We start from the raw sequence: 22,880 nt of genomic DNA on the forward strand, positions 1-22,880 counted from the left end.
ATTAATTTATTAATATTCATTTATTGTTGAGAGAGAGACAGAGTGTGAACGGGGGAGGAGCAGAGAGAGAGGGAGACACAGAACCCGAAACAGGCTCCAGGCTCTGAGCTGTCAGCACAGAGCCCGACACGGGGCTCGAACTCACAAACTGTGAGATATTGACCAGAACCGAAGTCGGACCCTCAAACGCCTGAGCCCCCAGGCTCCCTGAGATAAGGCTAATTTAAACTGCGCTAAGTCATTTCCCTGCCACTCCTGAGTTGGGACTGATGAAGAAGATGGGCGAGCAGCCAACCAGCACACAGCTTCCATCGTCCCCAAAAGCCTGAGTTGCGGTATGCATCAGCTAGCAAGGCTGCTGTTCTCCCGCACTTTAAAAACTAGAGATGGAATCTTCCAGGGTAGAGTCATGAACACAACGGTATCTCTGGACAGAAAGCCGATGCGATAGAATGTCCCATCCCGTTGTTATAACTTACTTGTTTTCTCACTGTCCTTGGTCGGCGAGCAGTGATTTCTGTCTCCAAAAAGGAGACCAAGAGGGCTGGCTGTTTCGTCTCAAAGGAGGGCTGCTCTGACTCAGGGTAGTGAGAGGTAAGCAGCTGAGTTAGGTGGTCCCTCTAGGAAAACATGTGCTCAGGAATCAGAATGGATTGCTGATTCTGGAAAGAGCCCCACACTCCCGGGTCACCGTGCTGTAGCTTTGTGAAGCAGATGTAAGGACTGAACAAAAACAATTGTTCCCTGCTGAGTAGAAAGAGGCTTTTCCGCCTGCATACCAGCACCTGCAGGGCTCGGTTGGCCTGGGGTTTTATCCGCGTGTTCCCTGCCTTCCTGGGCTCCCTTGGAAGAATGAGGAAGGACAGGATGCCCGGACAAATTAGCACGGAACTACCTAATTCTCCTACTCACACTCTCACTGCACATGACCCTGGAGAAACGATCACATTCCTGTGTGTGTGAGTGTTTCCACGTGTAGGGTTTTTGGAGGAGTAAGTGTACTGTAGACGAAAGCGTGTGGCTCCATATCTGGTCCTTGGGTGCTCGGTCAGTGAGCTTGTCGTTGCTATCATTAAAATAGACAAGAGGAGGGGCGCCTGGATGGCTCAGTAGATTAAGCATCAGACTTTGGTTCAGGTCATGATCTCACAGTCTGTGGGATCGAGCCCCGTGTCGGGCCCTGTGCTGACAGCTCGGGCCCTGGAGCCTGCTTTGGATGCTGTGTCTCCCTCTCTCTCTGCCCCTCCCCTGCTCATACTCTCTCTCTCTCAAACTGAATAAAACATTTAAACAATTTTTTTTTTAAGAATAAAAGCACATGAGGGGCACCTGGGTGACTCAGTTGGTTGAGCGCCAGACCTCGGCTCAGGTCATGATCTCATGGTCCATGAGTTCGAGCCCCGCGTCGAGCTCTGTGCTGACAGCTCGGAGCCTGGAGCCTGCTTCAGATTCTGTGTCTCCCTCTCTCTCTGCCCCTCTCCTGCTTACGATCTGTGTCTCTGTTTCTCAAAAATGAAAAAATGTTAAAAAAAAAAGACAAATTTAACATAGACAAGAGGAGGTGGAGGTGGGGGATACCACTTTTGGAAGGGGAGGCATGGAACATACCACGGAATCCACGAGAGACAGAAAAGCAGCATCTTATAAAGTAATGCTTTGCAGTTTGGGGGGTGTGTCTTCTTATCCCCTGAGAGACCATCCTGGGTCAATAATCAGTATTTCTGGACTTAATATACTTTTATTTTTTTTGGAATGTAAGTTCTGTTTGATGTTTATTTTTAGACCATTGTGTGGTGTGGGAACGCATCACCCCAAGTGTAGGTTGCACTAATCCCAGGGTCTAACCGGCCCCGAATCCCAGATCAGGGACTGAGCAACTCTTAGTAACCTCGAAGGACCTCTGGATGGGAGGTTGGCCTTGATCTTTGGGACACAGCTGTGGTGAGGGCAGTCATGGCACCCACCTGTTGCCCTGGGGTCTACATTTCATGGTTTCCTTTTGGATGCCTTTATTTATTTATTTATTTATTTATTTATTTATTTATTTAGGGAGACTAGTCTTTTCATCTTTCTGCTTTATTAAAAAACATCAAATCAGGGTTCCTGGGTGGCTCAGTTGCTTGAGGGTTCAACTTCGGCTCAGGTCATGGTCTCACGGTTCGTGGGTTTGACCCCCACGTCCGGCTCTGTGCTGAGAGCTCGGAGCCTGGAGCCTGCTTCAGATTCTGTCTCTCTCTCTCTCTCTGTCTCTCTGCCCCTCCCCTGCTCAAGCTCTGTCTCTCTGTCTCAAAAATAAACATTACATAAAAACAAACATCAAAAAAATTAGTGATGGGCTTTCAATCGTGTCCGGGATCCCCTGGGGGCCTTCCTGGTGCCCGTTCTGACGCCCCCGCCTTGGGACGCAGGTCGGACCATCATCTTCACGACCCACCACCTGGATGAGGCTGAGGCTCTCGGTGACCGTGTGGCCCTCCTGCAGCATGGCCGGCTCCGCTGCTGCGGTCCCCCCTTCTGCCTGACCCAGGCCTACGGCCAGGGACTCAGCCTGACGCTCAGCAAGCAGGTACGAAGCACAGTGACCTAGATACGCGGGAGAAATACCCTTCCTGTGTGGGGCAGAGGAGACAAATTCGGCGGTCCTGTGACAGAGTTTTACACTTTGGACTCAAATCAACTGAATGAATATTGATTCTGAGTCCAGTGTTGCCCGTAATGCTGCTGTCCTATGAAGGGAGGCCTGAGGGCCTTGGGGTCTCGGTACATGTGGAGGAAAGGGTGTACCTGAGAACGAAAGCATGGTCACTGTGGTGTGTGCACAGCATGCTCAGGAGCCGGCAGGGTGGGGGTCTGCTGTGGGCTCCTGGTGGTCGGGGAAGGGGGGCACTGAGCTGCAGACAGCGTTTCCTGGTGGCCCCAGACAGGAACTTACCGTGTCATGGGTGGACTGGAGAGGGAGTCGGTAATTGAGTGGAAGTCTCTGTGCACAGCAGCCCGGATGCCAGAAGAAATCCCCCAGGGCTGAGCGGAGCAATTAGCCCCTGTGACCCCAGTGCATTTGCACTGACAGAGGCATCAGATGAGGCTCAAAAGTACCTGATTGGTAACAGCATCCGCTGGGTCTGGCCAGGCAGTATCGTAGCCCAGATGCTCTACAAGTATTTTTCTTCTTATTTTTTTAAATGTTTATTTATTTTTGAGAGTTGAGAGCAAGAGAGAGACAGAGAGTGAGCAGGGGAGGGGCAGAGAGACGGGGAGACTCAGAATCTGAAGCAGGCTCCAGGCTCTGAACTGTCAGCACAGAGCCCCACACTGGGCTCAAACCCGTGAACTGTGAGATCGATCATGACCTGAGCCAAAGTTGGACACTTAAGCGACTGAGCCACCCAGGTGCCCCTGGAAGTATTTTTCTGACAGTAACTGTTCTTTTCGGAGGCTAAAGCTTTATGATAATGTAGTGAGGGACCTCCAGGGTAAAAGTACATTTCAGAGGTCCTGTCAACCGAAGCCTGGCAGAGGTGGCTGTGGGGTTGGGATGCAGGGGCTGTGGGCCCAGAGTCAAGGTTCCTGCTTCCTCTCTGACTTGGGTAAAGTATCTTGCTGTCCCAAGGTGCCTCCTTCCCTCCGTGGTTGGATCCTTGTCTCCCCTTTAAGAAGACCCAGCCCTGTATCCTGTAGTCCCCTTGCTAAGATTGTCCCCAGCTCAGGGGGCGCATGTGCGTATAGCCCTCCCCAGGCCTGTCCGAGGAGCCTGGTGACCATGGCCAAGATGGGCGTGCGGGTCTCACCTTGTTGGAATTACCACCAGAGATTTATTTTTAAAAAGGAAGAAGTACAGGGGAGCCTGGGTGGCTCAGTCGGTTACACATCCAACTCTTGGTTTCTGCTCAGCTCATGATCTTATGGTTTGTGAGTTTGAGCCCCGTGTTTGGCTATGCACTGACGGCGTGGAGACTGCTTGGGATTCTCTCTCTCTCTCTTTCTCTGTCTTTCAAAAATAAAATAAAACAAACTTAACTAAATAAAAAGAAGAATTACACCGTGTCCTAGAAATGCCCGTGGCTTAAATGATATTTCTCGACGTCGCTGCTTTGAATTGGAATTTCAGACATGACCTCAGATGACGTAAAGTCGGTATTTTTGGACTAACGAGCCTTGCTGTTTTCTCACCCCCTTTGTGGGACGGCCAGCCTTCTGCTCCAGAGACCGATGACCCGAAGCACGTCGCTCGTGCCACGTCTCTGATCCAGACCTACATCCCTCAAGCCTTCCTCAAAGACAGCAGCGGGGCTGAGCTGGTCTACGGCATTCCCAAGGATGCAGACAGAGCCTGCTTCAAAGGGCTGTTCCAGACCCTGGAGCAGAACCTCGACCATCTGCATCTGACGGGCTTCGGGATTTCAGACGCCACACTGGAAGAGGTACGTTCAGCTGGTCGGGTGCGCTTTTAACTGACTACATTTGGTTTGCCACCCTGCGTCGGTGGTGAGGCGGGGGTAAGGCAGCGGGGAGGGCGCGTGACGGAGAACATGGCCGATTTATTGTTTCCAGGGTCTGATCAGTGCCACACACCACGTAAGCCAATATGGACCAGAGCACGCCACATGGGTCACGATCGTTCTTTAGGGAAAATCCGCATTTTAAGATTTGAGAGCTTTGATGTCTTTACTCCGGAGTTGTTACGTGTCTGAACGCTTGTCAGTAGTCGGGGGGTGGCTTGCCTTGTCTCCTCATCTGGAGACCCCCTGACTTTCTCCGTGGACCTGCTTCTGTTTGGGAGCCCATGGTCCCACGCTGGGCAGAGGAGGAGATGTGCAGAAGGTCAGGCTCACGGACGTTGCTGGCTCCTGGTGAGCCCCATGCTGCCCCCCAGTTATGCTTTCCTGTCACTTGGGACTGAGCCAGCTGACAACCACCTTTCAGTGTGGTTTCTCTGTACCAGCGGGAGGCTGACCCAGGTATTTCCTCCAGGATGGCCGTGGGTGTAGCTGAACCCAAGGTGAGCCTTGCTTTGGGGCCTGGAGCTCGGCGAGCCTCAGCTGACTTGTGATTTTCCCTCATTTATTATCTATAGAAAGTGCTGCAGATTTAGAATGAAAATCCATGATGCAAAGGGGAAATCTGGGCAGAGTCTCAGAGCCCTCTGTCTTCATGAGGCAGGAATAGTCCTAGGAGCCGATGAAGTTTGTGGTTTGCAGTCAGCACTCAGAGTCGGAAATATTAGAGACCTTACAGAACCACGAGAATGGAAAGATCGTGACTTCTGGCATGTCGGAGCTGGGGTGCCTGGGGGGGCTCAGTCGGCTGAGCTTCTGACTCTTGATTTCAGCTCAGCTCATGATCCCAGGGTCTGGGGTTGATCCAGCCCAGTGTCAGGCTCTGTGCTGAGCATGTAGCCTGCTTGGGATCTTCTCTCTCTCTCTCTCTGCCTCTCCTTTGCTCTCCTCCCTCCCCAACCCCCCACTGCCTGCCAAATAAATAAGCAAACTTAGGAAAGAAAAAAAGAAAGTCAAAGCCTGAACTTTGGGCTGTGTTTCGGAATGGATTCGGGGCCTGGGTTAGCAACGTGACGGAAACAGCGACCGCGTGTGTGTGAATCAGTGTAGATAGTGGCTCAGTGTAGATAGTGGCCGCAGGAACTTTTGTCTGGAATAAAATGGTCACAAAAGATGGTAAAATGTAACAAGATTTACCGTATATTTTTTTTTTAATTTTTTTTTAATGTTTATTTATTTTTGAGACAGAGAGAGACAGAGCATGAGCAGGGGAGGGGCAGAGTGAGAGGGAGACACAGAATCCGAAGCAGGCTCCAGGCTCCGACCTGTCAGCACATAGCCTGACGCGGGGCTCGAACTCACAGACTGTGAGATCGTGACCTGAGCTGAAGTCGGATGCTTAACCGACTGAGCCGCCCAGGTGCCCTAAGATTTATCATATTTTAAATATGTAGTATGTATAACTAAATATTTTCTAAATGAACCACGAACAGGACACTTGTAAAGATACGTGCAGCGTCTGGGACTAGAGCATCGTAGTGGAAAGGGTGTGAGCTCTGCCCCCGCCGGTTCTAATCCAAATCCCTTTCCTTCCAATATCTAGGGCCTTGGGTACATCATTCTACTCGTGTGAGGCTGGGGGTTTTGATCTTTGAAATGGAATGACTGCAGTGGCTTACTTGGTTATTCTAGGGCTTTGCCATAACACTTCCTGCTCAGAACAAGCCAGTCAGCAATGGTAAATGTTCTTCCTGCCTGTGGAAACACAGAGAGTGACATCATTGTCACAGCTTTGGAATGACATGGAAGGAAGTTGTATCCGTGCTCCAGGGAAACGTGCCAGCTGCTGTGTCTGCGAGCTAGTAGTTGTGATAGTTGGGAACTTTGCAGTCACTGTTTTCCTGCACACGCAGGGACCCCCCACCTTTGAGAGTCGTTTTACCGGTTTGGGTCGCTTGAAATGGAAAAAGATGGGCACCAGCATGGCTCAGTAGGTTAACATCCGACTTGGGCTCAGGTCATGATCTGAGGGGGTCTGTGCTGACAGCTCAGAGCCTGGACCCTGCTTTGGATTCTGTGTCTCCCTCTCTCTCTGCCTCTGCCTTGCTTGTGCTCTCCATCTCTCTTTCTCTCTCTCTCTCAAAAAAAAAAAAAAACATTAAAAATATTTTTTAAAAAAAGGAAAAAAAAATTTCTTTTTTTCTTTTTGGTCTTTCCTAATTGCTTTTATTTTCTCAGTGAAATGGGAAAGAAAGGCATCAGTTGTACATGAGCACGGGGAGATTTCCCGACAATAATTTCCTTTGCATCGTAAGATTTTTTCTTTGTGTTTCTTTCCCTCCCTTCCTTCCCTCTTCCTTCCTTCCCTCCCCTCTTCCCTTCCTCCTCCCTTCCCTCCCTCCTCCCCTCCCCTCTTCCTTTCCTCCCTCTTCCTCCCATCCTCCCTTCCTCTCCTCCCCTCCCCTCTTCTTTCCCTCCCTCTTCCTTCCCTCATTCTTCCTCCCCTCCCTCCTCCCCTCCCTTCCCCACACCCCTTCCCTCCCTCTTCCTCCCCTCCCTCTTCCCCTCCCTTCCCCACACACCTTCCCTCCCTCTTCCTCCCCTCCCTACTCCCCTCCCTTCCCCACACCCCTTCCCTCCCTCTTCTTCCCCTCCCTCCTTCCCCTCCCCTCCCTCCTCCTCTTTCCTTCATCCCTCCCTCCTTCTTCTCCTCCCCCCACCCTCTTCCCCCTTCCTCCCTACCCCTTCCTCACTATTATTACCTCCCCTCCCTCCCTCCCACCCTCACTCCCTCCTTCCTTTTCTGCCAAATGATCAGGTCTGGCTGCATTTCCAGCCACAGCCCTGGATTAAATCAGAGACTTCTGGAGCAGAGAAGGTGTCAGCTCTGCCTTTTACTCTTTTGTGCGTGCTGGTAGGGCTCGTTTTAGCTGCCAGAATCTTCTTTAAGCCACTCGTCTCCTTTATAAGCGTGGTTTTAGTAAAAGCTAGACAAATCAATGGGAAATTGACTTACACGAGCCACAGAAAGCTGTCACTTGTGGGGCCCGAGGGGCCAGTGAGGCGGCCTCTGTCACCGCGGACCCGCTGCCCCTGGCTGATGCAGGACGCCTTCCATATTAGGAATGCCCACCTTCTGACAGGGTTTAGTGGGAGTGGAAACCGAGGTCCTCGTAGTTTCCTACACCCCGGGGTGGTGATGACTGTCCCCCAGGGCAGCCCCCAAGGTTCTGACTGAATCAAGGGAGTTTCCCAGCACCCGGACTGCAGAGCCCCGGCCTGGGTTGGAATCCATTCTCCAGGCCATTGGCCAAATGTGTCCCTGGGAGCTGTGAGAGCCACAGGGTGGGGTTGATGGAAGGGGCTCCTGGCAAAGCCTGAAATGCCCATGAAATGCCCAGGGAGCCAGCCTCGGAAGGGCTGGAGGGCTGGGTGGTACTGGGTGGTCTTTCTGCCACCCTCCTGGATGGTGAGTTCCCCTGGGGCCTTCGCACCCGTGGACCGCTCTGGGGCTGGGAGCTGGTTTTGTGTGTGTGTGGGGGGGTGCCTCCTTCCCACACCCTGACTCACTGACAGCTTGGCCTGGCCTGGCCTCGCCCGCCCGGGGGTCCTTCCTTTCATGGCTGATGTCTGTCCCCTTCCCTGTCCTCCACCCTGGAGAGAGGAGACTGTGGAGGAAGTCGCACCATGCCCAGAATCTTAAGTCAGGTTTAAAATTTTCTGGCCTGTGCTGCTTTGTAACAGGAGTTACTCCAACTGATGATACCAATCTTAAGCGGTGTCCATTTCCCCATAACCTTTGCTTCTATGGCTGCCTAATTTCTGTTTAAAAGGCTTCCTGGGGCACCTCAGTCTGTTGAGCATCCGATTCTGTTTTGGCTCAGGTCATGATCTCACAGTGCATTAGATCGAGCCCCGCATTGGGCTCTGCATTCACAGTGCGAAGCCTGCTTGGGGGTCTCTCTCTCCCTCTCTCTCTGCCCCTCCCCTCCTCCCTCTTCTCTCTCAAAATAAATAAACATAAAAAAAAAAAAAAGCCTCCAGGATACCGTTTGTCCTGCAGGCCCTGAGTGCGGTGGGAGCAGCTGGGTCGGGGAGCAGCCCGCGTGTGGCTGGAACCCCATTCTTCTCCTCGATGAAACAGAAATTTCTTCCCTAACGTTCTCAACACTGTTTCTGTTTGGATCAGATAATTCGATAACCCTCAGAACAGGTGACAAACCGCAGGAAGTCATGCAAAGGTGAGGACTTCTCTGCATCACCTTCACTGCATTTAAATCCAGAATACACGTGCTGTGGGGTATTCGGAAAGTAAGCGTTTCTGTATTTTAGCCCTTCTGTATTTTTAGTGTTATCATAGGTATGTAATCCCAGCACAGCTTCTAGAAATTCTTTGTTTTCAAATTTTAATGTTTATTTTTCAGAGAGAGACAGAGTGTGAGCGGGGGAGGGACAGAGAGAGGGAGACACAGAATCCGAAGCAGGCTCCAGGCTCCGAGCTGTCAGCACAGAGCCCAACGCGGGGCTCGAACCCACAAACCGCGAGATCATGACCTGAGCGGAAGTCGGACACTTAACAGACTGAGCCACCCAGGCGCCCCTAAAGATTCTAAAGTGATCTTTACACACAATGTGGGGCTCGAACTTATAACCCCGATATCGGGAGTCACACAGTCCGCCACTGAGCCAGCCAGGCGGTCCCTGAAAATTCTTTTTATGCTAATTCCCTAAATATTCCTATTTCTGATTTGTATTTCCCTTTATTCTCCAAAATATTCTTTCTTTTTAAAGATTTTTATTTCTGAGTAATCTCTACACCCAATATGGAGCTCAAACTCACAACCTCAAGATCCACACCCTCCATCATCTGAGCCAGCTGGGTGCCCCCAAAATATTCTTATCTATACCCCTTGATGCACCTTTTGGAAATTTCTTAATCTGTCTCCTCTTTGCCCTGTTTTCTTTTCCATTCTTTATTTTTGAAGTTGCATATAGGAAAACCCACTCAGTAAATTTTGGCAAAGGCATGGGGTCGTGGGACCGTCACCAAAATCTGGATATGGAGGGAGTCCATCCTTACTGCCTGCTTCAGGGAGTAATTCCTTCATGCACCTTGCTTCTCTGCAACCCGCTGTTTGTTTTTTCCCCAGATCCTCCCACCCCCCCACCCGGCCCCTTGATGCTCATCCCCCCAAAACAAGCCCAACCGGAAGCAGCAGAACCAGTCGTGCAATTACTTGGGACATTTTACATGTGCTTCTCCGATTTCCTGCAGTGATTTCTACCTGCTGTACTTAGTACATGCTTTGCACATAATAGGTGCTAACAGGTATCGGTTAGAGGCTCATGTGTCTTTCTTTTCTCTTGCACACACGCAGGTGCTCAAAAAGAACCCATCTGTCTTAAGGGCAACCATAAACAACCATCTGAAATACAGATTTAACAAGATAGAATATTACAGCCTATGTGGGCTTGTTTGAGAACGGGATCTTAAATTGAAAAAAGATTAAGCCTTTTAAAAACTTTCCTTTGTTTGATGGAGTCTATAAAATATCTATCTCAACCAATTTTGTCTCCTTACAGCGGGCAAGTATCGACTTTCTTGTCTTGTGTCTGTTATCGATCCATAGTCAGCGTGGATAAGCACCCTGCACGTGCTTTCCCTTTGTTCGCCTGTGCGGTGCCTGACAACTTACAGCAGGTGCATGGGGGCCTGTCCAGGGATGCTCCTGACTCTGTAGCTAGAGAGCAGATTTCATTTTCTTTTTCTTTTTTTAATGTTTATTTATATTTGAGAGAGAGAGAGAGAGTGTGTGTGTGTGCATGGGACAGGGTCAGAGAAAGAGGAAGACACAGAATCGGAAGCAGGCTCCAGGCTCCCAGCTGTCAGCACAGAGCCCGACATGAGGCTCGAACCCACGAACCGTGAGATCGTGACCCGAGCCGAAGTCGGACGCTTAACCGACTGAGCCACCCAGGCGCCCTGAGCAGATTTCATTTTAAACTGCAGTAAATTCCATGTAACTCATGGCCCCTAAAGACACCCCCAAGCCAGTGAGGCTGAGATGTCAAATCTGATCATACAGCCACCATGTGTGGAGTGTGTTTGCTTTGCATGGTGGGGGACCAGGGAGAGCTGGAGCTCCCTGGGTGTGCACAGGAAGTACCTTTGCAGCCAGCTCGGAAGCCAAGGCGAAATCTTTTCATGTCATGCAAATGGAGTGATTCTTAGTGGTGCATTTTTTTCGACTTTTAAATATGTTTATTTATCTAGTTTTGAGAGAGAGAATGTGAACGGGGGAGGAGCAGAGGGAGAGAGAGAGAGAGGGGCGGGGGGACAGAGAATCCCAAACCGGCTCCAGGCTCTGAGCTGTCAGCGCAGAGCCCAACGCGGGGCTCGTTCGCGAACCACGAGACCATGACCTGAGCCGAAGTCGGACGCTCAGCTGACCGAGCCACCCAGGCACCCGCCTGAAGACTCTTTATTTAAAAAAAAAATTTTTAAACATTTATTTTATTATTGAGAGACAGAGAGAGACAGAGCATGAGCTGGGCAGAGAGAGGAGGAGACACAGAATCAGAAGCAGCCTCCAGGCTCCGAGCTGTCAGCACAGAGCCCGACGTGGGGCTCGAACTCACAGACTGTGAGATCATGACCCAAGCCGAAGTTGGACACTTAACCAACTGAGCCACCCGGGCACCCCCTGAAGACTCTTTAAATTCTCAGTCTTCATCCCACTGCTTTGCCCCTCCCCCCATGTTCCTGGCCTGAAACAGTTACGACCATGACATCAGTCAGGTGGTGGTTTCTCTTGTTCTGTAACTCATCCTGCATCTTTTTCGTTGGCATTAGACAGAAACGGAATGCTTTTCTTCACCATGTTTGTTTATTTGTATTGGTAAGGATCACCGTATGCAGTGAGCCAGAATTTGCTGCGATCCTAATTTGCTTGGATGCCGGAGTCCTACCAGGTTTAGCCCCTGGCGCTCCTTCGTGCTGACTCTGTGCCCTAACACAGCCCCACGATCTTCCAGTGTCTTATGTTCTGACGTCACCAGGTGCTCTGGGCGCCCGAAGCGCATTCCCCCGCCTGACCCTAGAATCGGCTATTTCTGCAAGGGGGCCCGGCTGTAGGTGCACACGTGGTGTGGGGCAACACTGCTCCTGTCCTGACCTGGGGGTGGCTGGACAGTCTCCATTTGCTGCTCTTTCTCCCCTCACGGTGAAAGCCAGGGGTTCACCTCCACAGGGAAACCCCCCAGGGCCAGGCCAGCCACACTGGGTTCTTTGAGTGTCCCCTCTTCGTCTTTGTCTCTCCCTCCCTGACCAGGGCAGACTCAGCTTCCATATCGGAGGCTGTCCCCTTGTTTGCCCAATCCGCCCACACCTCTGGAGCACCACAACTTTAATGCCCCCTGAACAGAACCTGTGCCCCCCCCCCAGCCCCTCCTGGATGCCCCAGCCCCAATCTGGTGTGTTCTTCCTGCAGCCACTGAAAGCCAAGGAGCTACCTCCCTTCCCCCCTCGGGTCTGCCTGAGAGGGAAGGGACAAGGGGGAGGGGAGGCTGCTGGCCCCAACATGTTCCTTCCGTCACCTGACACCCTGTGTTTTCTCCTCGGGGGACAATAAACCCAGTAATTTCAGGGTTCTTCATTTGGAGACTTAGGTCTTTAAAATTCTTTTTTTAAAGTTTATTTATTTTGAGAGAATGAGATTCAGAGTGAGGTAGGGGCAGAGGAAGAGAAGGAGAAAGAGAGAGAGAATCCCAAGCAGGCTTTGCACTGTCAGCACAGAAGCCAGGGCGGGGCTCGACCTCACGAACCATGAGACCATGACCTGAGCCAAAATCAAGCGTCGGACGCTCAACTGACTGTGCCATCTGGGCGCCCCAGGTCTTTTAAATTTAAGCAGCCTCAGGTTCTTACCGCTTGCTCTAAGCCTGGTGTCAGCTCGGTGCCGAACGTGCTATTTGCCCTCTGACTGCCGTGCTGGCCCGTCATTTCATGTTGTGTGTGTGGGGAAAAAAGCCATCACAGGGCAGTGTGGATCCAACCCAAGCTTGGCCTTATCAAATTTAGAAACGCACTGAAGTTGAAGTCCCTATCCCCTTGTGCAGAAGGAGACTGAGGGACTGCATGTGAGAAAGGGGCCCCGTCGCCCAAAGTCGGGAATTGGAGTTCAGTTGTGGCAGACGCCAAAACCCTCCACCCGTGCTTCTGACTGGTACTGTCTCTCCGGTGTCTGGGGACGCATCACACCAACGGCCCTGGTTTCCAAGCTGCACCGATGGTGCGTGGTTCTGCGGTGGACTGAACAAAGGCCCTGAGCATGTCTGCATCCTAATCCCCGGAATCCCTGGACCTGTGGTTGTCCGCTGCACAGATTTTATGACGGGAAGGCTATCCTGGATTATCGGTGTGGAGCCGTGTGCTGAGTAGTGTGCTCGTCAGAAGGACATGTGAAGGTCAGACGGATGGAAGGAGAGGCCTTGGTGGAGGCAGGGATTGGGGTGATGCGCTTTGAACACAGAGCATGGGGCTGTGAGCATGTAGGCGGCCACTAGAAGCTGAAAAAGGCAAGGGGTTCATTCTCCCGTGGGGTCCGTGGAAGGAACCAGCCCCGGGTTATCAGATGATAAGCCGCTGTTGTTTTCCATCCACGTTTGTGGTCATCTGTTCCAACAGAGATCGGGAATGAACAGACGCTCCTGTGAAACGGTAGACTCTTACCGTATGCACCATGTGGCCTGCCAAGGGGCAGATCTGCCCAGACTCCTACGTCTGGAGAGGATTAGCCAGTGACTCTCTTGTTCCTTACCACGTAGGCTCTCCCCACGGTTTTATCTTCTGCTTCTTAAAACTGTTACTTTTGGGAAAATGAAAACAAAACGAAACCACAGCACAGTTTACATTTTGGTCCAACTTTGGACACTGTCCCTGCGCTGATGTCATCTGTTGGTAGGACAATGCCGTCATTGTCTTGCGGAGTTGGTCGCCTTCATGCATTTCCCCAGCGTCTCAGCTGAAGGCACCTTGCACTGCCCATCTCTGGGACACAGTCCATCAAATGGACACTTTAAATGCGGGTCAAGTTGGGGGTCTGAGACTACTTGGTGGTGGGGTGCACGTAGCCCCGCGGTCTGAGGGATTGATGGCACAATCAGTGTTGAGGTGACCCCGGGCTGCCGTAAGTGCTCAGACCCTGCAGCCCTTCTAAATGAAGAAAACCTCAGTCCTCAGATGAAGAATCTGCAAACTGTTGAACATACTGTTCTTTGTGAACAGAGAGCAGAAATGCCGTAGGCTTTCAATCCATACTTCTGCTAAATTATAAATTGTTTCTGCACTGGATAGCGTCCTTGAGATTTCTACCTTCTCCCCCTAGTTTTATTGACATACAGCATCGTATTAGTTTAGGGTGTACGCCATGATGATTTGATGTATGTATGTGTGATGCTGATGGCTGTTGGAAGTTACCATGCGTCATGTCATATAGTTATTTTTCTTTCTTTAATGTTTATTGTTGATTTTGAGAGAGAGAGTGGGCAGGGGAGGGGCAGAGAGAGAGGGAGATAGAGAATCCCAAGCAGGCTCCACACTGTCAGCATGAAGTCCGATGTGGGGCTCGATCTCAATGAACCCTGAGATCATCACCTGAACCGGAATCAAGAGCCAGACGCTTAACCAACGGAGCCACCCAGGGGACCCTCACATGGTTATTTTTCTCACGGAAAGAACTTCTATAATCTACTCTCTTTGCAACTTTCAGATAGAAAGCCCAGTCTCGTTAACTGGAGTGGTAATGTTACAGATCACATCCCCAGGACTTACTTATCTTTTAAGTGGAAGTTTGTATCTTTTGACTCCTTGTGACCGTTTTGCACCACCCCCCCCGCCCACTCTCCCCTGGCAACCACCAATCTGTTTTTTTTTTAATGTTCTATGTGTGAGTGAGATCATAGGGTTTTTGCCTTTCTCTGTCCAACTTATCTCACTTAGCATAATGTCCCCAGTGTTGTGGCAAAAGGCAGGATTTCCTTCCTTTTTGTGGCTGAGTCATACTTCATTGCGTGTATATATCCCACACCGTCTTTATCCCCCCTTCATCTACGGCTGTTTCCATGTCTCAGCTCCCGTATGTGATGCTACGGTGACCACGAGAAGCAGGTGTCTTTTCAACGTAGTGTTTTCTTTTTCTTTCTGATAAACTACCCAGAGGTGGGATTGCTGGGTCATAGGGTAGTTCTATCTTTAACCTTTTGGGGACCCTCCATGCTGCTGTCCACAGTGGCTGCACCCGTTTGCATTCGCACTGGCTCTGCGCGAGGGATTCCCTTCTTCCACATCCTTACCAGCACCTGTCACTCCTTGTCATTTGGATTCTAGCCGACAGGTGTGAGGTGACACCACATCGTGGTTTTGATTTGCATTTCCCTGGTGCCGAGCGATGCAGAGCATCTCCTCACGCGCCTCTTGGCCGTCCGCGTGTCTTCTCTGCAGGAACGTCTGTTCAGGGCCTCTGTCCGTGTTTTCGTTGCACCGCTGGTATTTTTGCTGTTGAGCGGAATGTCCTCATCTGTTTCGCTCCTGTTCCGGTCATGCGATGACCTCAGGTGAAGGTTGGTAAGAGTAGTTTGACCCGTCTTCGTCTGATTTCCCTTTGCCTTGGGAAGCCCGAGCTCGTTCCCGTGAAATTCTGAACTCGTGAGACAGAAAACCACTTTCCGGGGCCTGTCCTTTGGAAGAGGCCACTGTGCGTCTGTGTGGTTCGCATGCAGTGGCCCGTGGCCTGGTCTCGTTGTGAGGATGGAGAAGGCGCCGTCGGAGCGGGAAGAGGTGCCCGTGGCGGCCTTCCGCAGACGCCCGGGGGCTGCGCTCTCCCTAAACTTCGGGAAGCATCACCGGATGTGAGACGCCTCGTCTCTGCTCAGACGCCTTCCCGCGAGGCGGCCCGTGGTTTGTGCTCTATCTCGTGAAGGGATGGTTCCGTGTGTGGAACGGACTCTCCCAGGCTTGTGTGTAATGAGACTTCGTGGTCGCGTGCTGCGTCCTTGTCCTTGACCGCCTGAGACCCGGCGTAGGCTTCCCTGTTCCGCTCCTTTAGGAAAACGTGTCAAGTTCGGCCTCCAGCTACAAATACTGACGGAAGGTTGTGTTAGGGATTGTGTGTGTCAGATAATAAAGCAAGGGTGCAGACCACGGCGTGGCACTTCCGTCGCCCACATCCATGGGGCAGGGGTTCCCCGCCTGGGTCACGTTCCGTCCCGGGTGCCGTGTTTCCCTGAGACCCTTGACCAGGGTGGCTGCAGGACCACAGGCTCACGGCTTCCATTTGGCACCGGACTTGCAGCCCAGAATAACCAGGATGGCAGCCGCCATCGGGAACTCAGACTTTTGAAAACGTCAATCACCGTCATACTGCTGTTCAAAAATTTGACCTTTATTTGGGCCTTTCTCCTCACTGGGCTACCTTGGTGTTTTTCTTGCTGCCAGGTGTCCCCGGGCGGTGTGGCTGCAGTCAGGGCATGCCGACACCAGGTGGCGCTCATAGCATCCTTCTGTCTTGGCCTTGCCTTTCCCTTTCCGCAGGGGAGGCTGGAGAATCCCCTCGGTGTCCCCGGTACTTAGTGTTGTGCTGTAATCGACAGCATCCCCCAGTGACCCCTGAGAGCACGGACAGCAAGACCTCTGCCCTTATTGTCTCTTTTCCTCCCACACATACTTGTGCACACACACGTGCACAAGTGCACACACACATACACACACACACACTGTCTTGTTATGAAAAGGGGAAGGGAGGGGAAATTTAAAAAGATGGAGATTATTACCAAGGTGTTATCAAGATATGCTTTATATAATTTACAATTACTTTTGATCATTGAATGAAAATTCCACTTAGAATAAGATACAGAGGAAAGTTTCTTCTCAATGAATAATTCTTGACTTGTACCGCTTCTACTGTTTTTTTTTTTTTTAAGAATTCCTTTTTTAAGGGGTGCCTGGGTGGCTCAGTCGGTTAAACATCCAACTTCGGCTCAGGTCATGATCTCATGGTTCGTGGGTTCGAGCCCTGTGTCCCACTCTGTGCTGATGGCTCAGAGCCTGGATCCTGCTTCGGATTCTGTGTCTCCCTCTCTCTCTGTATCTCTGCCCCTTCCCTTGCTTGTGCTCTGTCTCTCTTTCTCTCTCAAAAATAAATACACATTAAAGAAATTTTTTTTAAAAAGAATTCCCTTTTTAAAAAATATCTATTTATTTTATTCCTTTTTTAAAATTTTATTTAAATGTTTATTTATTTTTGAGACACAGAGACAGAGCATGAACAGGGGAGGGGCAGAGAGAGAGGGAGACCCAGAATCCGAAGCAGGCTCTAGGCTCCAAGCTGTCAGCACAGAGCCCGACAGGGGGTTTGAACCCAAAAACAGATCGTGACCTGAGCCGAAGTTGGATGCTTCACTGACTGAGCCACCCAGGCACCCCATAAAAATATTTATTTATTTTTGAGAGAAAGAGATAAAGGAGGGGAGGGGCAGAGAGAGAGGGAGAGAGAATCCCAAGGAGGCTCCAGGCTGTCAACACAGAACCCGATGTGGGGCTTGATCCCATGACACTGGGATCACAACCTGAACCGAAATCACGAGTTGGACACTCAACCGACCAAGACACCCAGGTGCCCCTATTTCTACTCTTTTTAATTTCGTTCTCTATAAATGCCCTGGGTGAATGTGTATCTTTCTGAATGCGCTGGGTGAAGGCTTAACTCGTCAGTCCTAGGTGCGTTCCTCATTAGTGGGGCTAACAGTACTGGTCTCACTGGGTTGGGCTGAGAATGAATTGAAGTGACACCTCAGGGACATGCCACATGGTACTTCTCGTCCTCCCCCTGCTTGGCCTCTCCTAGGACCAGACGTGGGAGCTTCCGTTGGGCATTTTCCTTCCGCCATGCAGCAATGCGTTCACTGCTTGCAACCCCTCTGTTACACGTCTTATTGTTACCGTTTATCGTGAGGGGAAAGGAAGAGTGGCAAACAGTTTCCCGAAGTGACGCACTGGCACAGCATTGTTACTAATTGTTAGTTACTATTATTCCTGGTGGTGGTGATGCAGGTGATACTCGAGGGGTCGTGAGGTTTGCTTCTTTTCCTCGGGGTCTTCCTGGAATCCACAAGGGGTTATCTTACAATTCAGAGTCCCCGCGTAGGATCCAGTGAAACCTCGTGGCCCTTCACCGGGGCGGGACTTGGATTCTTTCAGCGGGATTCTGTGTCAAACTAATGAGCCACACGCAGAGAAATGATGCGTCTCTGCCCTCCCACAGGCTTCTTGCTTTCTTCTCTTCTCTGGTGCCCTCTCCCCGTCTTCCCTGCGGGCTGGAGGGTCCCCCAAACACCCAGAGATAGCCAGTACCTTTGTACTTACTCCCCTAAATAAGCAATCAGAGGTTGCACTGTTTACGGAAACGCCAAGTGCGGTTCGCGCAAATGACTGGAAGCCGTCATCCACCGAATTTCAGCTGCTCGTCAGTGCCGCCCCTGCTCCCGAGACCATGCGGCCGACACGGTGGGCCCTGGGTCCCATGCCCGCTGGCCTGACGTGTTGTGGGGAGCGTCGTCCTCAAGCCCTGAGCCCCAGCCCTTCCCGCGGTGGTGGTGGCACAGGGCGTTCACGCACGAGCCAGCCGCCGGTCCCACGCACCTGCCGATGTATGTTAGGGACACCCCCTCACCTCTCCGTGGAACCTGCCAGACCTCCAGGTGCCTCTAGGGCTCGGGCGGCTTCTCACCTCTCGTGCTGGTTTGGGACCCAGTCGTTGGATCTGAGCTCACCGAAACTGGATTTTGCTTCCAGCATGAACTGAATAGAGACCTCAAGCCGTTACTTAAACACGCTGCTCCCGGGGACGTGGCACTCCCGTGGAAACGCCACGTCCAGTGGGGGCTCTTACCAGTGTGTCTCACCCATGCCAAATAAGCTGTGTCACGAGTTTCTCCATTCAGTCTCTGAACTTTTTTTTTAAATTTATTTATTTATTTTGAGAGAGAGAGAGAGAGAGAGAGAGAGAGAGAGAGAGAGACAAATGGGGGAGGAGCAGAGAGCGAGGGTGAGAGAGAATCCTAAGCAGGGTTCGTGTTGTCAGCTCAGAGCCTGATGTGGGGCTTGAACCCACAAACTGTGAGACTCTGACCTGAGCTGAGATCAAGAGTCAGATGCTTAACCAACTGAGCCCCCCAAGCGCCCCCATCTCTGAACTTCTAAGACTCTGGTGTAGCCAGTCACAGCTCCCCGTTGCTTTGGACACTGTATCGTGGGCGCCTCCTTTGCCCTGCCTGCTTCTTGCTTGGATTGACCCCACCATGCCCGTAAATGCCCTGAGGTCCACGGTCAGGTTTCCCTCGCCTTGTATCCCCGGAGCAGCCTTACAACCAGCTTGCGGAGAACCGGGCGGCCTTACCGCCAGGCCAGTGATGGGAAAAGCTCATGAGATAACGGCGTGTGGTGTCTGTTGTCATAATGACCTTGCTGGGGGACTGAGGCTAAAGGCCAGGAGTGCGTTGTGAAAATGGGTAGGAGATAATAAGAAGGTCTTTTTTAATTTTCATAAAGGTGTTCCTGACGCTGCTGCAAGGTTCCAAAAAGCAATCGGACGCTGCTCTGGGAGCCGGCGTTGAGCCGCGGGACCACGGGCCTCCAGAGCACTGTAAGTACCCGGCACGTCTCTGCATTTCTGCTGAGGGGATGACGTCTGCATCCTTCACCCAGAGCCGCTCGGCGCAAAGCTGGGACATGAAGGGACTGAAGGCAGCCGGGGCGGTAACTGGGGACACAGGTCACGGCCCAGGAAGCAAGGCTGAAGGTCTCGTCCTGACTGGTATAAAGCGAGCGCGTGCTTGGCGAGCAGCTTTATCTTTCCTTCAGATCAGGACTTACCGTAGAAGAGGTTTCTTCTTGTGTAAAATCAGGGTAAGGAGGACCGTCATCCGTCATCCGGTGTCCTCTGCGTCACACACAACGCGACTCAGCCTGCATTCTCTGTGTGCCTGTGACGCGCGGGCTCCGTGCCAGGAGCATCCAGATGGGAGCTCTGCCTTCCCGGGGCTTCTGTCCCTGCGAGACCTCAGTGTGGACCTAGGTGCCAAGTGCTGACATCTGCTCGCTCGGGCATGGGGGCCGGGGCAGACGCCAGGTGTGGTTTCCAGGGTGTGGCTGTCGCTGCCTATTTAGGAACAATGGCACACTGCGAGTGCTGAGCTGGGCCCTGGAGGTGGGCGGGCTGGTGGGTGGACAGGGGGACAAAGTGCCAGCTGCCCCCTTCCTGCAGATCTGGTGTAACCAGCCTCAAAAAACCTGTTTCGGGGATGCATGGGGGCTCAGTGGCATAAGCGTCTGACTCTTGATTTCAGCTCAGGTCATGATGTCACAGTTTGTGAGTTGGAGCCCGGCATCAGGCTCTGCACTGACAGCACAGAGCCTGCTTGGGATTCTCTCTCTCTCTCTCTCTCTCTCTCTCTCTTTCTCTCTTTCTCTCTCTTTCTGCTCCTCCCCTGCTCTCTTGCGTGCTCTCTCTCTCTCAAAATAAATATGTATTTTTAATGACCTGTTTTAGGCATCGTAATTGGTTTCCAGTGGTTTCTCATAGTGGTTTTAATTTGCTTGTCCCTAATGATTCAGTGGGTTGGGCGTATCTGACGTAAGCAGTTGTTCCGAGGTATAATTCACATACCACACCATTCGCCCACTTAACATGTACTGTTCGGCAGTTCTTAGTGTATTCGGAGTTGGGCATCCCTCCCCACTGTCGGCTGTGGGACAATTTCCTTTATCCTGAAAAGAAAATGTGCCTCGACTTAGCTGTTCCTTCCCGTTGCCCTGGGAACTTGTTACCTGCCGTCTGTTTCTGTACATGTGCTTATTCTGGGCATTTCATACAAATGTTATCATGTAATATGTGGTCTTTTTTGACTGCCTTTTTCTTTTTTTTTTAAGTTCATTTATTTTGGGAGAGAGAGTGTAAGAGAGCAAGCAGGAGAGGGGCAGAGAGAGAAGGAGAGAGAGAGAGACAGAGAGAGAGAGAATCCCGAGCAGGCTCTGCACTGTCAGATCAGAGCCTGATGCAAGGCTCGAACTCACGAACCGTGACATCACGACCAGAGCTGAAATCAAGAATCAGACGCTTAAGTGACTGACGTTCCCCAGGCGCCCCTTGACTGTCATCCATGTGGCAATGGGTGTCAATGCTTCATTTTCTTTGATGGTCGGATGCCCTTCTTCTGTATGGATACACCACGTTTTGTCCATTAGCTGTTGGTCATTTGGATTGCTTCCGGTGTTTGGCTCTTAAGAATACACCGTCACAAACATTTGTGTGCAAGGTTTTTACGGGCATGTATTTTCTCCTGGGCACATGCCTGGGAGTGGAATTGCTGGATTGCACATTTAGCCGTATGACGGACTGACCGTCAAGCTGTTACCTAAAGGCACGCTGTTGACGTTCCCCCAAGCAGGACAGGGGGATCCAGTTTCTCCCACTTGCCCATTGGCCACTTGTGACTGCCCATGGTGTGGACCCCAGACATCTCGGGGGGCTGGCGGGGGGGCTTGCTCGTGGTGGTTTTGATTTGCATTCTCCTGACGGCCGACGACATGGAGTCTCTCTTTGTCAGCTTATCGGTGTTTGCACATCATTTTGGAGAAATGTCTGTTCAGATCTTTTGCCCATTTAAAAAATTGGGCTAATTTTATTTCTGGAGTTGTAAGTCTTTTATTGCGGAATTGTGAGAAGTGGGATGTTAACCCTGGGGTTTTCATGGATGCCTTTTATGCAGTCGTGGAAATTTCTATTTCTGGTTTGATGAGAGGTTTTCATCATGAACGGGTGGGGGGATATTGCCAAGTGCTTTTTCTGCATCTACTGAGATGATCATGTGTATTTTTTGCCCTTTATTTATTGATGTGATATATTACACGAATTGAGTTTTAGGTGTTAAAGCAGCATTTCATTGACCAACTCCAATAAATTCCACTTGGTTTCATGATATATAATTCTTTTAATAGATTGCTGGGTTTGATTTGTTAGTATTTTGTTGGGGCTTTTGAGTCTATAATAGTCTGCAGTTCTGTTTTGTTTTTCTCTTGATGTCTTTGTCTGGTGTTGCCATTGTGGTATTTATTACTCACCTTACAGCATGAGTTGGGAAGTACTTCCTCCTCCTGTATTTTTTTGGAAGTATTTGTGAAGAATTCATTCTTTAATACATGTCTGGTCGAATTCACCAGTGAAGCCATCTGGGTCTGAATTTTCTTTGCAGGTAGTTTTTAAAGAAACTAATATTTTGGTTTCTTTACTTGTTATACGTCTATTCATATTATTTATCTCTTCCTGAGTCAGTTTCGATGTTTTGTGTCTTCCTAGGCACACGTCTGTTTCATGTGAGTTACCTGATTTATTGGCGAATAGCTGTCCATAACATCCATCTATGATCCCTTTTATTTAGGTGGGGTTGGTAGTAACCAGAATCTTGCATTTCTGAGTCTAAAAATTTACACTTCCTTTTTTTTGGGGGGGGGGGTTAATTTAGCTAACGTGTTGTCAATTTTGTTAATCTCACAGAAACAGCTTTTATTTTCAGTGATACTCTGTTCATTCTCCATTTCCATTTCATGAATTTCAGCTCTGATTTTTATTATTTCCTTCGACTTGCATTAGATGTGGTTTGCTCTTTTTCTCCTGATTTGAGATCTTTCTTCTTTTACACTCACATTTACAGCTGTGAATGCCCCTTTGCATGCTGCTTCCGTGGGTCCCCCAATCTGCGGATCTTGTACCTTCACTTTAATTTATCTACCAGTATTTACAAACTTTTCCTTTGATTTCTTCTTTGGCACACTGGTTATTTAAGATTATGCTTTAAAAAATGTTTTGTTTGTTTATTTTTGACAGAGAGAGATAAAGACAGGGCGGTAGTGGGGGAGGGACAGAGAGAGAGAGAGAGGGAGACACAGAATCCGAAGCAGGCTCCAGGCTCCGAGCTGTCAGCACAGAGCCCAACGCAGGGCTCGAACCCACAAGTTGTGAGATCATGACCTGAGCCAAAGTCGGACGCTTAACTACCTGAGCCCCCCTGGCGCCTCTACTATTATTTTAAAAATATTTAAGTGATTGCTACGCCCAGCGTGGGGCTTGAATTCACGACCCTGCCATCAAGAGTCTCAAGCTCTTTCTTCCAACTGAGCCAGCCAGGTGGCTCCAAGATTATGTTTTCAAATTTCCACATATTTGTGAGTTTCCCAGATTTCTTTTTGTTACTACAGTCCCATATCGTTCTACTCTGACCAGAGGAAAATGTTTTGTATGATTTTACAACTTTTTAACTTACTAAGGCTCG

The 22,880-nt window shown here is 50.5% G+C and overlaps 1 protein-coding gene across 1 annotated transcript in view; it reads left to right on the forward strand.

Moving 5' to 3' along the window:
* Positions 1 to 22,880, forward strand: part of ABCA13 (ATP binding cassette subfamily A member 13) — a 374,957-nt gene that overhangs the window by 180,008 nt on the left and 172,069 nt on the right. Inside the window, exons 39-41 of the mRNA XM_042927326.1 lie at positions 2,409 to 2,566; positions 4,191 to 4,421; positions 19,102 to 19,195. Of these exons, the coding sequence (XP_042783260.1) occupies positions 2,409 to 2,566; positions 4,191 to 4,421; positions 19,102 to 19,195 (483 nt within the window). The remainder of the gene's footprint in view (positions 1 to 2,408; positions 2,567 to 4,190; positions 4,422 to 19,101; positions 19,196 to 22,880) is intronic.

The sequence above is a fragment of the Panthera leo genome, chromosome A2, assembly GCF_018350215.1.
Source record: "Panthera leo isolate Ple1 chromosome A2, P.leo_Ple1_pat1.1, whole genome shotgun sequence".
Classification (NCBI taxonomy): Eukaryota; Metazoa; Chordata; class Mammalia; order Carnivora; family Felidae; genus Panthera; species Panthera leo.